This window comes from Coloeus monedula, assembly GCF_965178545.1.
Source record: "Coloeus monedula genome assembly, chromosome: 19".
Taxonomy (NCBI): Eukaryota; Metazoa; Chordata; class Aves; order Passeriformes; family Corvidae; genus Coloeus; species Coloeus monedula.
Window position 1 is genome coordinate 9,266,933 of NC_138799.1, and position 16,460 is coordinate 9,283,392.

At 39.6% G+C, this 16,460-nt stretch overlaps 1 protein-coding gene across 6 annotated transcripts in view; it reads right to left on the reverse strand.

Annotated features, from left to right (window-relative positions):
- The window catches only part of PRKCA (protein kinase C alpha), a 141,823-nt gene that overhangs the window by 27,848 nt on the left and 97,515 nt on the right, over nt 1-16,460 (reverse strand). For all 6 annotated transcript variants that reach the window (XM_082293894.1, XM_082293893.1, XM_082293895.1 and 3 more), the window contains exons 6-8: nt 9,015-9,171; nt 8,787-8,921; nt 7,922-8,018 (exon numbers count right to left, since the gene is read on the reverse strand). In XM_082293894.1, coding sequence (XP_082150020.1) covers nt 7,922-8,018; nt 8,787-8,921; nt 9,015-9,171 — 389 coding nt within the window. The remainder of the gene's footprint in view (nt 1-7,921; nt 8,019-8,786; nt 8,922-9,014; nt 9,172-16,460) is intronic.

Below are 16,460 nucleotides of genomic sequence, written 5' to 3' on the forward strand. Positions count from 1 at the left end.
AACATTTGTTAAAATCATGCATTGATAATATAAACCACTCTTAAAAAACCCCATTTTTTTTAAAATTAAAGTATTTTAAGCCCTGAGTGATAATGTAAAGTGCTCCAGGTCAACTTCAGTTGTAAAAATACTATTTGAAGATGATAATGACTCCAATAATCTTAAGAGTCTTAGAACAATTTAAAACAAAGGAGCTTCAAATTTTAATTTAAATTGTAACTTAGCCAATGTATGAAACTGAAAGTGTGGTTTGTGCCAGTGGCCTTTGCCCTAATAAAGCAAGATCATTTGTTAGAGATACATGCAAATATAAACAAAACACATGTATGTTCTCAATGCTGAGGTGTAACTTTTATGGGAGTAACTCAGTTATGTGGGAAGTAGTGAAAGGAGGAAAATGAGAAATAAACAGGTGAATTGGTACTTCAGGTATCAGAGCATCTGTGCACATGGGTAATATCTCTTACAATATAGCATACTCCAAATAACATTCAGGAAGAGATGCACTATGTTCAATCATAAAACACGCATGCTCTATTACCTAAATTTATCTATTTAAAAATACAGTGACCACGAGCATTATTTTATCTGTGAAAGTCACTTAAGGTTCCATGAATGTCTTTCAAATTAAAGATGCACCTTTTCCCATTTTCCACGAGAAGGTGGCACTCATTTAAGTAATTCTCTCAAAGAGAAAGGCATGTTTTATCTGCTCAGGTTTGATCACTCATTTTTTTGTAGTAAAATTCTAATCTGGGGATCACTTTATGACAAATTGTGGAAAATTCGTACTTTAATTCTTATTTTTTTTTATCTATTAGAAAAGCTTGAAGTGGGAAGAAAACAAGTGCATCCTTAAAAGATGGTGAGAATGAAATTAAACTTAATAAACTTCAGATGCTGGTAAAGGGGGTTGTGTGTAGGAGAACACCAAGGAGAAAACTACCTTGAAGAAGTGGATATTTACATGACAGTCCTGGAAGAGACAGGAAAGGGAGAAACACTGCATGGTTAGTAACGGGCTGGCTCAGCACAGCAACCACAATTAGTAGCAGAATAAACAAATACAGACACAGCAGCAGCGGGAATACAGAAATGGACACGTCTGTTAAGCACAGAAAAAACCCACGACAAATAAATCGGTGTTAATTACCCGAGCAGGGAGGAGCGGAGACAGGAGCACGGCCAGGGCCGGGGCTGTGCTGCTCCTTGGCGTGACCTCAGCCTCACAAACACACACCCCATGCACGAAACACCCCCCGCGGCAAAACACCTCCACGTGTGCTCAGCTGGGCAGGAGCACGCCGGGCTCTCACCGCTACATGACCTCGGAGAGGGGCGGCAGCACACGAGGGGTTTGGGAGGGCGACACATATTTCACCTTTATATAGGGGACAAGGAAATCCCTGCTATCAACACGATTCTTTACATTCTTCACCTCAAATCACAACACACTGAGAAAAGCCTTAAGGAAATCAGCAGCTGATTTCAAACCGAAACCAGAGATTTATGCCATCTAGTAAGGAAATTTCAAGTTCTCCAGTTTGAGCCGTGGTGAGTGGATGGGAAACCTCCAGAGAACTGCATAAGGGAATTCCCCCTGCCAAACTACAGTACAGAACAGATGGAGTCATCTAGCAGCATCTCTATAATGCTGCAAACTATTCTCTAATGATTAAATATGCACAATTTACAAATAGGAATGAGTGCCATGGCCAAAAAAAGCAGCTCTTCTTTTTATATCTCTATATGCATAATGAGTGTGGATTGATGTGCCAGTGATATTTTGGCTGGTCATGATTTCAGTGTAGCTTAGTGTCTGTTTCCTGAAAAGTAAATTTAATCTTGTCATTTGCAATTTGAAGTGTCAGCAACGTTATTTTTCTTTTGCATTTCCCCTTTGCTGACCCGCCTGAAGCTTCAAAGTGGGAATGCATATTGGTTAGAGACAGATATGGAAGAGATCAGAGATCATATCTTTTATTTGTTTTTTTAAAAAAGAGTGAAGTAACTGCAGTATAACAGCTCTGGGGTAAAACATCACCATCCCTCAAAGATGTAAAAGTAATGTTTCCTTCACAGCCCATATAACACTTTAATAGACCTGGAGAACTTAACTCACAAATTAACAAAATCACAAGCTCCTCTACAGTTTGTTTTAGGGGTTTTGTGGTTGTCTGCTTGTTTGGGGTGTTTTTTTTGAATGAAAATAGATTTAATTAGAAAACTCGCTGGGTTCTCAAGAACCTACTGAAACAGTCCCTGGAGTATCTGCTATGGCCCTGGCTATGCAACTGCAGCATTTCTACCCAGCCTCCAGCTCAGAATGAAGACAGCTCTAGGATTTCCTGGTCACTGATTTAAAGAAAGAAATATAATGCCATTTTAATATAAAATTGTTGTGAATATCAGAAGAATGCCAGATTAATCAAGAAAGTTCTGGTCTTCTCCTTTCTAATGAAGCAGACAGAATTGGCTTTAAAGAAAATTAAGAGGAGTGTTAAAGATCTAAGAAATGCAGGGCCTGCACTGAAACAATCTAAAACAGTGTACTGATGTTCAGAAAAGAAATTATAAATAAATGAAAGAGATTTCTTCAGCATTACACTGTAACAGCAACAAAACTCATCAGTAAGTTTTAGCTGTGCCTTGAACTCTGGTGACAGTTTCAGATCCTGTTTAACACCAGCTGTGCTGCCACAAGGAGAGGCCTGACGGTGTAAATGCACGTTAGCTTTGTGTGCAGATCCACAGCCTGAGGGTTCTGGGTTGTAAATTCGGGTCTGCACAAGGATTAACACACAAGTTTGGTCAAACAAAGTGCTGCCCTGCATGCTGGAGGAGTTCAGGAGCAGAAATATCTCTCAGATCCTGCGTCACTGGAGAGATTTCAGGTATTTATAACTGAGCCTGATGGCCAAGCTCCACATCCTTCCTGTTCTTATCTTTAAAATGATAAAGCATTTCAGAAGACATTTTCTTTAGGATCATACTAATAGCTCTGTTTAGAAGCACTGAGATGTCACCAAAATATTACCACTGACTGACCACTTCCAGTGCTCAGACATGACATCCACCCTGTTCTCAGCTCTGTTCCCTCTCCTCATCTTCTGGGCTGCAGAAAGGAACTACAGGTCCAGCTCCTGCACAGCTTCCATCAGCAATTCCATGGGTCAAAGCAGCTGGAATTGCTCACACAAACAGGACTCAAAGCCAGGGATGTGGATGTTTGTTCCCTCCCAGGGTCCAAGGACCACCGTCCCTGTGGTGGGACAGCAGTCGCAGCTCTCAGAAATTAAGGGAAGGATTTTGTTTCTGTGAAAGCCACCTAGAGAGCCACACTAAAGGAAATAATTAGAACAAAAGAACATATCTGACCTGTGAAGAGTGTGCACCAGGAAAACCACTGTGTGCCTTCCCAGAGATGCTCTAAAATGAGGGTTTTACAAATCCCATTCCCTTGAAGCAACGTGCTGGGATCACTGCAAATTGCCAGAGCTGGGTGTAGTGACTCAGACTGCTCCCATCATCAACACACCTTGTGCTCAGTAAATGTGCCCATGGGTAAGGATTATGGCTGTTCTGTTCTTTGTTTAATTTAAAAAATCCTTTATATGGACCATAACAGCTACTTTATTTTTAATAACATTTCCCAGTGCTGGTGATGTGGAAAGAAGTGGGGAGATCATAGAACAGTTCAACAGGCTACTTTTAAACTAGCATTATTCTTTTATTATCCTAAGGTGATATTTAAGTATCAAGAAGTGCTTTCCTAAGCAGGAAAAGTAAAAAGGGCTTGACCAAACTCAAATCATTTCGCACAACAGAAGTTTTAAAATTTGTACATTTCTTTCCCCCAAATTCAGGAAAAAAGGAATGGTGCTCTAAATGGCAAAGACATCTTACTGCTCAAATCCCAACCAGGTAGCAAAAAATACCAGAAGGTTGCATTACTTCAATATTCTGCTTTTTTCTTTGACTAAAAAAGTACTGTAAGAAGAAAATAAGTACATAACAAAGAGTAGGTGCTGCATTAGAAGATTTGCTAGTTTTGGTCCACGGAGGCACCTGGGACTGTTGGGAGTTCCCATGGCAACCTCAGCATGGACAATTATGGAGCAGCCACAATTATTCTGAATATGCCTGGTGAGAAGGGAGTTTCGTTCTGAGATGGCCACAAAGAATGCCATTCCAGAGAGAAAATTCACAACTAAAGGTTAAAGCCAACTGAAAAATAGTGACAGATTTTATCCTGACTCCACTTCCTACAGGAGTATATTTTTATCTCTAAATATCAATAATGATGTATCATGTATAAATCACTGAGGACAGATTTGATCACACTGCTAAATGAGCAGATAATAGATCTGTGAATTTTAGGGAGAAGTGAGATCCAGAAAATACATATACTGAATAAAATTTGTTGTATAGAAAATACTGCATTGCACCTCTGCATAATACACCTCAAGTTCTATATACTGCACAAGTTCATATGGATTATACATTGAATATAATAAGAAAATTCCTTGCAATAAAATACAAAAGGTAAAAAAAGCACCGTCCTCCTCCATTCTTTCTTTTCCAAATTTGGCCCCATTTGTTGGATAGGATCTGTTCTGGGCAAAGGCCGGGTGTTAATTTTTCAGCTGATTCGGATGTGGCAGAATGGGCCATGAGGAAACTTCTCATGAAAATTTAGTGACAAATAGATTTTAGCATTCGATTACAAATATAAGTGAAGAGAATGTTTGAATCTATTATTATTTGCTTATTTATAATCTTGTATAGCTATTTTAAGGTATATTGACATTGAAAAATGCCTTAAGAATTTGTGCAGTGAGCAAAGCAGCATTTCCATGAGATTTGTGTGGCTAAGAGCCACATTTCCATAAGAAATCTGTGTTGTGAAAGTGATGTGCTAGGAAGGATGTGATGGTAGTGTGTAAAGGGGTTGAGATCAATGAGAGCTGGAGGCCAAATCTTAAATATCTGCCTGTTGAAAAATAGATGCAGGCAGATATTTCTAAAATTCTGATTTAAATAGGAGGTAGTTCCTTAGTGATCTTGGAGGTCCCACCCACATTTCTAAACTTTAGTTAAAAGGGCAAAGTCAATTTTCAGACCATCTTAGAATTTTCAAGATCAGAAACTGGTTTCAGAAATTCTACATCTATTGGCCCTCTGGTCTTTTCTAACCCGAAAATAATCTTATTCTTTCTTAATATGAAACAGTGAAATCCTAATCCTAAAGTTTCCCTGCTCTTGTGTATCTTAGGTCTTTATACAGCCCTTTACTCTGAAGGCCACCAGTATTTATTTAAAGTATTTGGTATTACTAATGCAGTATTTTTGTGGAAATTGTTCTAATTTTGTACTCAAAGTTAAATCAACGTAGTTTGGCTACCAATCACATGCTCATATACCAAAAAATAGACCAAGCACCACTGGATTGCAGACTGGATTGGGAAGAACTCTGGAGTTACTCCTTCCATAAACTGATGAATGGGAAGGTGGCCCAGCGTGACCCCTTGGTCTATCTGTATTTTTAATCTTCTGACAAATTCACTTCCCTAGGAAAGTGACAGTCAAGACCTGCAATCTTCTTCCTGTAAGGCTCCAATGGTGATTTTAGAACAGTGGAAATATTTGTTTAGATGATATCATTAAAACACAAATAGCAGCATTTTTCTCAGGGCTGTCTACTTGTTCCATGTTACAGGGCACCTAAAATAAAATGCCTGTGCAAGCCAGGATATAAATGATAACAGAAATAAAGGAGGATCAGAGTCAGCATCACTTATGTGCCACACCAGAATAGCTAATAAGTGAAATACCACCATTCAGACATCTGTGCTGTGAAATTTCAGAAGCCATCACAGTGATGCCCCTTGAAACCAAGGAAGAATATTCCATGGAGGGTGCTGCTTCCCTCTGCTCCTTCTCATAATGATAAACTTTGAGATAGGATAAGAGGGTGAACCCAAATCCTTCAGCCACATAACACTACATTACACCAGCCCTGGCCTCATTACAATTACAGGGTTTGTTCAGATACCAATATTCTCATTTATCATCACTGAGTTTTAAAACTGTTCATTGTCCAACTTGGGAAATTACATTCCTGGAGACACCGTGTGCCTAGTGAAGACCCATTCCCTTCCCTGGATTAATTCAGTCACTCAAATAGCACCAACCAGCCTACAGCAAAACAGGCAGAGCCTCAAATACACAGTGCTGAGGCTGAACTAATTAGACTTTGAGCCAGACTAATTATTTCTGAGGCAGAGCTGCCGTCTCTGGAACCAGGTCTAGTAGCTTTACACAAATCCTCTCAGGATTTCTACTCCACTTCATTGCAGGATGTGGATAAACCCTGACTATTCCTCCTGCAACTAAAGTATTTACAGCAGGATTAAGAATCAACCTCAGACTGTAAATTCAATATGCAACCACACTGCATGTAATAGCTGACATTTTAAAGAGGACAATTCTAGTGACTTGTCTTCGTGCTGTCTCTGACCTGAGACAAAACTGGCAAATTTTTATACCAATATATAAATATTCACCCAATTCCAGGCTCTGCATAATGCACAGAAACACAGACAGGATTACTTTTGAAGCTATTCTTTCTAGGGAGGATAAAAAATAAACATGATCTTGAACAGCAAATGACCTAGTGCAGCAAAATGAAATCACACTGGTCAGATCACGATTGTAAAGAAAGGAAAATGGAATGGAGGTTCAAATACTTTTCAAATATGTAACAAAAATCATAGTTCATGCTGCAGACATGGGAGCTGATCCAAATGTGTTCAGAAGAAATTGGTGCACCTTTTCCTTTTCTTTCTTGGAAGTTGAACATGTGCCGGTTTTCCTCACTTTCGTGGGTTAACCCATCTTTTATAGTAACAATGGAGAATTCTGCCTGATGGTGAACATAGAAAATTGCCATTTCAGGTTGAAAGGAACAGGCAGGTTGGTTTATGCACAACAGGTACATTCATTATGTTTTGGATAAACAGCTTAGCTAAGGTTGTAAATGTCCTACCAGAAAAAAAAGAAAGCAACAGTGCAGATTGGAATATTTCCAACTCCTGGCTGTGTGTGCAGCTGGGAGAGCAGGCAGGGCAGATGAGCTGGACCCACCAGCAAACCCCTCCCACCCCAGGCCATACCTGTCCTGCTCCTGGGCTCAGTGGCCAGCAAATATTTTGTTGTAATTCTGGCTGTGGTTGTCAGAAGAGGCAGAGTCTGATCATTAACAAAAAACTCCTTTGTGTGGCACATGAGACCATTCTTGTGGCTACCAACCTCTCCAGCTGGCACCACAGGAGGCAAGAAACTGCAGAAAGCATCACTTTTCTCTGGATTTTCTTTTTTGTACATAACCAGCAATACCTCTGATCCTTAAGAAACATCAGCATCCTTCCCCACACTACAGGGAGCAGAATTTCACATGAAAACCTTCTGCAAAGACTTTAAAGCTCCAAAGCATGAACACTGAAAGTGTTTTCTTAAAACACCCCAACTTACAGCGTGAAACATTCAAAGTATTAAAATACTGTTGTTTCTGAGAATTTCATTTGTCAAATAATGCAGACAGCAGTGATAATGGCTGGCAGATTTCACAGCAATTCTTAAGAGACATTGAAATTATTACATATACTTGACATAACATATTTTAAAATACCAACTTCTAAGTGTCATAGCAGAGAAGCTGAACTGTCAGGAAAATGATGCCATCTCTGAATTAAACCATTTGGTCCAATCTTCAAGAAAACCAAAGACACACAGAGCTGTCACAGAAACAGAAATAGGAGCACTCTAACATATGTATCTTTTAACAAGCTCTTTTTTGTTTTGTAATAAAGTGAAAAATAAATGCAATATTTAGTTGCATGCATCTGTGTTTAATCCTCACCTCAAACTTCTGCCGGAGCTCTGCATTTCCATCTTCATCAGCATCTGGAATTGGAACGTTGTAATATTCACCCTCTTCTTGATTCAGCAGCTTGTACCTGTGGTGGATTTGAGAAAAAACTGGTGACTTTACAGTTTTTCCCTGATAGATTTATAATCTGATTTAGTTGTTTGTGTGTGGTTTGTAACAATGTCAGAGGTATGCAAAGAACTGATCTCAAAGACCAAACATCATCTGATCTCTAACACCAAACTCACAAATAGAATATATTTTACCTGAAATCAGATCTTTAATCCCAAACTATCTGTCAAGACAGTTTAATGGACAATGAGATTCTTCCCACTCATCCTGGGATTTGATGGGAGACATCAACCCTGAGGAGGAACCTTTGTCTCCAGTGCTTCCATAGCCCTAAACAACTGTCTTTGAAGAAATGTCCTTTTTGAGGAGATGTGATGAGTTCTACCCTCTCGTGGTAGGTAATGAGATGGCATTTGATGAGATCACTTTCCATGTGCTTTGCCTTTGCAGAGCTATATATAACATGATACACATAGTATTGAACACATCATACTGCAGATAAAAATAAAATTTGTATCACAAGACTATGTACACAGAATTGAGTTTGCAGCAGCTCCTGGCTCCAGCAGAAGTTCCAGGAACAGCACAAAAGAAAAGCAATTGTTTTGTTATCCTTCTTTGATATATATAGCCTGTGTTTCCTAGGTTTAGTTGCACTTTCAGTGAATTTATAGCCTGAAACACAGTGAAAAGCTCAAAAAAAAGGTAGATCACATTGAAAAAAACAGACAGGTTTAAAACTTCTGGTGATATATTCTCTCATTCTCTTTTCAGAAACTCTTACCATCCACTGGCTGGCATCTTCATAAGCTCTGACACCCCAAAAGAGAGTGATCCCATGAAATCATTCCTGGTTGTTCGATCCCAGTCCCAGACCTCTACGGATAACCGACGATCTTTGTCTGTAGGTTTTAATTTACTGAAAAGGAGAGAAATGGAGGAGTTGTCGACACTGAAATAAACAATTCAGTACATCCAAAGACCTCCCATTAAATCAGGGTGTTAAACTCACAATGTGAATGACTCATTCCAGTCCGGATTCAGGGTAGAACGGATGGTTTTTGTTTTTTGTTTACTTTCATTCTTAGGATCTGGGATGAGCTTCAGTTTGACATAAGGATCTGAAAGTCCATTTGGATCCATGGGAATGAGGTTTTTTGCTTCTCTCACTGTCAATATAAAACGCAAGGATTACATATCACTGGTAAGAAAGAAACTACGTGCCAGACCAGAGCTATTGAAGCATGTTGACAAATAAATAAGATGTGAAACCCACTTGTCAGGCTTGGCATGGAAGAACCTACTTGTTGTAAAGAAAGGTTGTACTGAGTGGTATTTATAAGAATAGCAGGGAGCAATGACAGGAGAGAAGAGTGATTCACAAGCAACACGCAGCTTCTAGGCAGCTCTCCCTGCAACGCAATGATTAAATACCCAAATCCATCACTGTAATTTTTCTGAGCAGGTACCAACTCTTTGTGCTTTTGTTCCCTCATCTGTCTTAGGTTATACAACCACAGGATTAGGACCCAAATACTGTAAGAGCCACAGCCAGATCACAGTGGATTGCAGAGGACCAGGTGTTTGACACAAGCCCACTTTGGAAGGTTTCTAACACCAACCTTCCCATGGATTCACGGTTCATTAGCTGTCAGATGGAATAGTTGTGAGCATGTCATGACAGCAACCAAAGGGAAAGTGCAGGAAAGACAAGTGGAGCTTCAGCTTCACAAAAATCCTAATACAGCTTCTACTTTTACAATGTCAAAGGAAGAAACAGAGTTAATTTATCTTGAGTTGTTCCTGATCCCCGAAGAGAGAGGGAACAGTCAGGAACCTGCAGGGGCTGGAGTATCCCAAAGGGTGAGCACAGACAGCACTGCCCTCCCTCTGTCAGACACTTGAGCAAGATTTCCACATCATGGAACAAGAATTCTGAAGAATAAATGGTGAATTTTCCTCATGCTGTGAAACCTTGTCCCACCCAAACCAGCCTGTGCTGCGATGAACTGGGATCAGGCTGGGATGGGGAATTTGGAGCTCATAGCTGGGCATCTCAAAACCTGGGAGCAGCAGCCCTCTGGGGTTTGGGACAGAAAACAGCTTCCACCCAGGAATTCCTTTGTGACAGTCAGAGTTTAAGGTTAAAATTGTTTCTGCAAGGAAGACTGCAAGAAGCTTTGAGGGTGCCGTGGTTCTGAAGGGATGAAGGAATTCCAGCCTTTGAGAGACACTGGAGAGATAAACCAGGACTGACACTGCCCTCAGCTACTGCTTTCATTCAGGAGGCCTTTCTAAAATTTATCTACCTAACTGAAGAAATCTTAAAGGAAATTTAGGAAAGTTCAACCTTTAAGTAACTTAATATTTCTTGATGGAAAGTATTTCCTACAGAAATTTGGACTTTAGAGCCACATGAAAGTCAGTTGGAGCTTTTCAAAAAAAAAAAAAAAAGAAAAAAAAAAAAAGAAAAAAAAGAAAAAAGTTGTCAGGATCTTCAGCAACAAATAGTTACTGTTTGCTCAAGGCATTGTTCTCCTTTCCACCAGATTTAAATGGCACTACAACCCAAAAATTATAGACCTACCCAGGATTTCAGTCTGTTGTTTCCCAGCACGGAGGTTAAAAGGCATCCAAACAGCAGAGATATTATTTTATGTACAGAATAGAAGTACAGGAATGTGAGCTACTGATTTGGAAGACACCACTTTTTTTGTCAAGATAATTCTCATGCAGAACAGATACTCTGATGTAAATTAATTAATGAAATTAGATCATGGCTGTAAACAAATCATATTAACTTGACCCAACAGTTGATACTGATTAAGTTTCTTAAATTTCTGGTTTTAAAAGGAGACAGAAAATGCTTATGGACTAAAATTTTAGAATAAAGTATAATTCTATTCACTATGTGTATTCCTCAAAGAATTATATCAGGAAAAAAATCACTATGTTTTAAAAGAACAGAAAATAAATGCATCTTTCTTGCAATCTATTTCATTTGTACTTTTCCACAATGCATGTCTAAAGCTGACAGGGCTTTGCAGCTGGGTAATAGTGCCTTTCAGGCCAGGGAAATTGTCCCCACTCTCATTTACTCCAAGTTTGCCCTCTGATGGTCTTCACACCCAGTGGTCAGCTGGAAAAACATTTCTTTTCAACCCATGAAAAAAACCAAAACACCCAATTTTAAAACTTGAGCGCACTGAAAATAATCTTCAAATACTTCCAAGGAATAGCACTGAGATTAAATAACTTATTTTAGCTAAGTATTTACAATCCCAAAGGGACTAAGAACCATGAAGAGAGTGAAGGATGAAGTGACAGCTTTCAGTGCAAGCTGCTTTCTCTCATCCTATATTTGGGTTTATGATCGTTTTTTTGGTTGGGTTTTTTTCAGTCTTCTTCTGCATGGTTTTTGTGACTGCACTGCCAGGTTTGGCACAGGAGCTATTACTTCAAAATCCACTTTTTGATTTTTATTTCTGTGCTGCACTTTGACATAAGTGAGGAGCAGAACTCTCCACATGTTCTACAGCTTCCTAAAAATACATGGTGGTAAGTTTTCTGCTAAAAATCTCTGAAAAAAAATAGCTTAATTTTACCATCTTCGGGCTGAGCTTTTATGTTTAAATTTTACCTGCAGAGGCTCAGTGTGAAACACAGAATTTTGACTGACTGGCTGGGTAGATGTGGAGGCTCTGCCATGGAGAGATCCCTGGACAAAGCCACCCCTGCCCAGCCCTGATAAATGCTGCAAAACTAGCTCTGGCAGCAGGAGGACATGGCAGAACATGTAAAATTGCTGCTTTCTTCTGCAGCAAACACAGAAAATGGAAGAAAAAAAAAACCCTCTAAGTGTAAGAAGGAGAAGCTCAAAGATTAATTGGGAAGGAAAAAATGCAATGTATTAAATACAGGCTGCTAACGAAGTCATTATCTCACTCCCTGTTTTAAGATATCTGGCCCATTTGTACTTTTGTCTGCATAATTAATACCCTTAGACATCTTTTTCCAACTGACTTAGCACTTCTTTTCCCGAGGAAACAGCGTGATGATACTTGTGCTAAATAGTGCTTATCAAGAATTAGCATCCAAGTGGTTCATCTCTTTAACGTGCCCTATTTTTAACAGGACAGATCAGGTTTCTCTGGGAGAATTGACATGAAGAAGAGATTTCCCCTCCCCACCAAAGACAATATCTCTTCTGTGTGGTTGAGAAACTTAAATGAAAAATAACTCCACGAGAATAAATCAATTTACAGTGGCTGAATTCTGCTATAATTGTAACCATAGCAAGCAATCTCATCCTGCTTGCTAATTACTTGTTAATTAAACCCAACACTGTGATAGAGATGCTACTCTAAATTAGAGAAGGTTAAAGGGAGGTGCAGTTCGGACTCACGTTGGGCAGAAACCTGAAATATTCCTTGTCAGTTTTCTGTCACAAATATTAAGGATGATAATAATCCCTGTACTGAGCAAAGCAGCTGCCACCGGTTAAATTTCCTAACATTTTGTCCAGATTGGACTCTTAATGGGGAATGAGAAAGCACACAGGTAAAAAGACAATAAAGACAAGTATGGATTGAAGTCTCCAATAAATCCAGTCTTGCTCAGGTTTTCCTTCTAAAACCCAGAAAAAATTGTCAACTTGCATTGGGGAAAAAATGTGCCATTTTCTTCCTCCTTGTTAATAGAGATGTCTTGGGGTGACTTTATGATGTGTATCCCCTATCGCTGCTCTATGCCCAGAAATCAATCCTGTGCCTTTTTGTGTCTTTAAATTGAGCCTGAGAGGGGGGAGAGAAAAAAAAACCTGAGCACACTTTTCAAGCAGTTGTTTCAAGGACACAAATACACACTCCTCTATGTTCTCCTGCTGCGGTAGCAAGAGCAGAGGAAGCACCCTTCTTGCTCTTCAGCCAGCTTTCGGCTCCTTTTCTCCTGAGGAAGATGGAGAGTTGAACTTTGTTTTCCTGGGACTTCGGTTTTTCCCTTCTTCTCTTCTGGACTGTTTCAACATCAGAACACATTGGGAGAATTTCCCACCAAGGCCCTGGAGGTGGGCCCACGACCCAGCTCCAAGGAGGAGGAGAGAGATTACATCTACAGAAGGACTCTGAGATTTTCCCAGGTTTCTCTCCAAAGCGAGAGGTTTTATTATTTAGCATTATTATTCTTTTCCCGTGTGTTTGTTAAATAAATAGTTTTTATCTCTTTCACTTTCCTCTGAGGAAAATTTCATCTTTCCCAAACCTGGTGCGGGAGGGGTGGTTGTAACCTGCCTTCTGTCAGAGGATATTTTCCTCCAAATTTGTCCAAACCGGCACCAGAGATCATAAATGTGTATTCAGCAGAAAATGCAGATTATTTGATATCTGTCCTATGGCTCTTCTATTAAGTGCTACTTATAAACCAGCAGTATCCATCCAGGAGCCTAAATTTGGGACTCCCACTTTTCCAGGAATAGTCTAAGGACATAAGCAAATACAGAGCTGGTTCTAAGGTATTCATACTTTAAATAAAAACCTAAATAAAACAGAGTGGGCTGGCAGAGACAACTGACATTTCATGTAAAGAGAAGAAATTCAGGCAGGATTTTAAGGAATTCAGAGAGTGGATAACAAAGCTGAAACTTTTTCCATGGGATTGTGTAGGTCAAGAGTTGCAAGCCATATGCAGTTGTAGATTTATAGCTTCTTGTGGTACCAGCAGATAAATTTAATCATGGGAATGACTAAATAAATGTTTCTGTCCCCAGGACAAAGCTGAATGATTCGCAGCATGAGTCCACTCAGTTCCTTTACAAGTGAGTCACAGATACCTTTTTCCTGAAATCCCAAATGTGGATAATAAAACAGTTTACTAATCACAGCAACCTTTTCTTGCCAATCTTTTAGTCCTACAGGCAACTTAGATGAGTAGAAATCTCTCATCCGCATGGCAAAAGCTGCTTTTAGGAGACACTGCAAGACTCCAGTGGTCTCACCTGGCATGGTATCCAGAGAAATGAAGGAAAAGGGTGACTGTTGTTAGCTCCAACATATCATAAAGCTCCTGTCTTCTCACAACACAGCATTGTTAAATTGTTCCAAAATTCTCATTGCCTCCTGAAGAAGTTTCTGGTACAGACTTTCTGGTTTGCCCAGTTTACAGATGGCTGAGCGAGTGACAGAGGATCTTGCACTCCCAGCCAAGGAACTGTCTCCCCAGTACCTTCCTGCACTCCTCAGTCACATTTTAAAAGATTTACCTATTACTGAAAATAGTTTTCCCGTTTTTGGGTTTGTACTCCTTGCATGCAAAATCCAAAAGCTGCCTCCAAAACTGCTCTACTTTCACTGAAGATTTATTACGAGATTTTTTAAAACTCACTGAATTCTTCTTTTCTGGAGCTGCTTGTGACTCACAGGTACGACTGACTCCGAAACAAATCCTGCTTTCCAGGCAATTTTCAGTCTCTATGGTTTTCATCACTATAAGGGCTTTCAGAGATGAGACTTTTCTCTATTCCATAACTACTCCCCTGCCCAGTGAAGATTTCTTTTCATATCCTTTCTGAGCCCAGTGCCTGAGCACTGAAAAATGGCAACATAATGAACACCTGCACTGTACATGTGATGTACAAGGAACAGTTGATGAACATCCTTGTCTAGAACGAGAAGAAAAATGAACCGATGTTACAAGAGACTTGATTCCTCTGTATTTATTAGGATATTCTCTCCTACTAATAAAAAAATCTACCATCATCCCTAACACTGCGTCCTAAGTTCTTGTGTCTGCAATAGGTTCTCCAGCCTCAATTTCACCTGGGAATCTCATACAAGCAATTCTATTTTCGTTTTAAAGAAGATTATATTTACAAAAATATCATCTTAAAATATATGTGCTACTGGGCAGGACAGCTGCTTAATGAAACATAAATCTTACTACAGGATGGATCAAATAATCTGGAAAAGGCTTCAGGCTGTTACATTTGTAATTCTTATCTTACATAAATATATAGGGTCTAGTTGATATTTCTGGATGCATGCAGATGGCCATTACTGAAAACTTAACGGTCTTTTTAAACCCCTTACATTGCCTGTTTCTTCATGGTAAAGTGAATTTAATGACTGAGGTGGGAAGGAAGCTTTTCGTTGTCACCAGGGCTGGCATTGCTAAAGGCATAGCTTTTCCTGTAATGACTGCAGCAACCCTGCAGATTCTGGGAATGTCAGAAAGAAGATATTAGTGAAGTAAACCATGAGATTCATGTTTTTTGAGACATTAAAAATGTGTCCTGCATGGAAACAATTATTTGGGATCACTTTATAGGCATTTGGTATTAAAAGCTGGTCAAACAGCCAGAATATTAATTTATGTTCCCTTTTAAAATCAGCTGCAGATGATGAAATTAATGTTAACAAAGACAGACACTAACACTGACCTAGAAAACCACAATAAAATTATCAGTGTGTGTGCACACTGGGGTCTTTTAAGGAAACACTGAGGATCTAGGAATGTGCCAGAATTCTGCAGTTTGTGTCCCCAGCCTGTCTGGGTGGGGGCTCCTGCTCCAGCTGCCCTCACCAAGCAGCGTGACAGGACATAATGAGCAGTGCCAGGAGGTGGCTCAGCATTCACACATTCATAAATAACCTGAGAAATGTCCAGTGGGGAGCACGGAGCTCCTGGGAGATCATTGCTGGAGAGCCGCTTGTGTGCTCCCAGCCTCTGCAGGGATCACTGCCAGCTTTCCTCTGCTTTTAAACAGAAGCACCACTGAAGAATAAAACCAGATTTTCTGATCCTTGCAGCTTAGTCAAATACAGTTAAAACCCCCTGAAAATTCTGTGCTGTGCCTATATGTGTTTTAATAAGATTTATGTAACGGGGGTACATTAGTTGCCAGAAAGTCACCACCATCCTTTTTCTAAATAAGTGTCAGGAGGGCAGATCCTCCTTGTCAGCTGCTGTCACATCCAACTTCCAGTGCCTGAGAGGTCACAGTTTGAAGTCCCAGTATTGTGGCAGCATTTATATATCAATGCACCAGATGGGGTTATTTTTCTCACAAAGGTTATTGTTCATTCACTATAAAAATAATTCAAAAATAAAGTTAAAAAAATCACAACTGTGATTCAACCACCTACAAGCTCACTCAGAAGAGCCCTAAATTATAAGATGGGTCAAGGAGTAAATGAAAGAGTGAAAAAACTTTTAACACACATCAGGAGGAAGAAAATTCAGTGTAAAAAGACGAGATTAAGAATAGCAAAAAGCACTTTACTATGCTTAAGAGCAACACCCCTATGTCAATCCAACCTATGAAAGGGTCACGAACTCAGAGATTTCAGAAATATGCGTTTCAAGAGTGTTTCTATAAAAAGAAAACTACCACATTTCTGTACTGTGCCATAAATTATTAATATTCAACACAGCTCTCAAGCAAGTAACTCAACCATTGAAGATA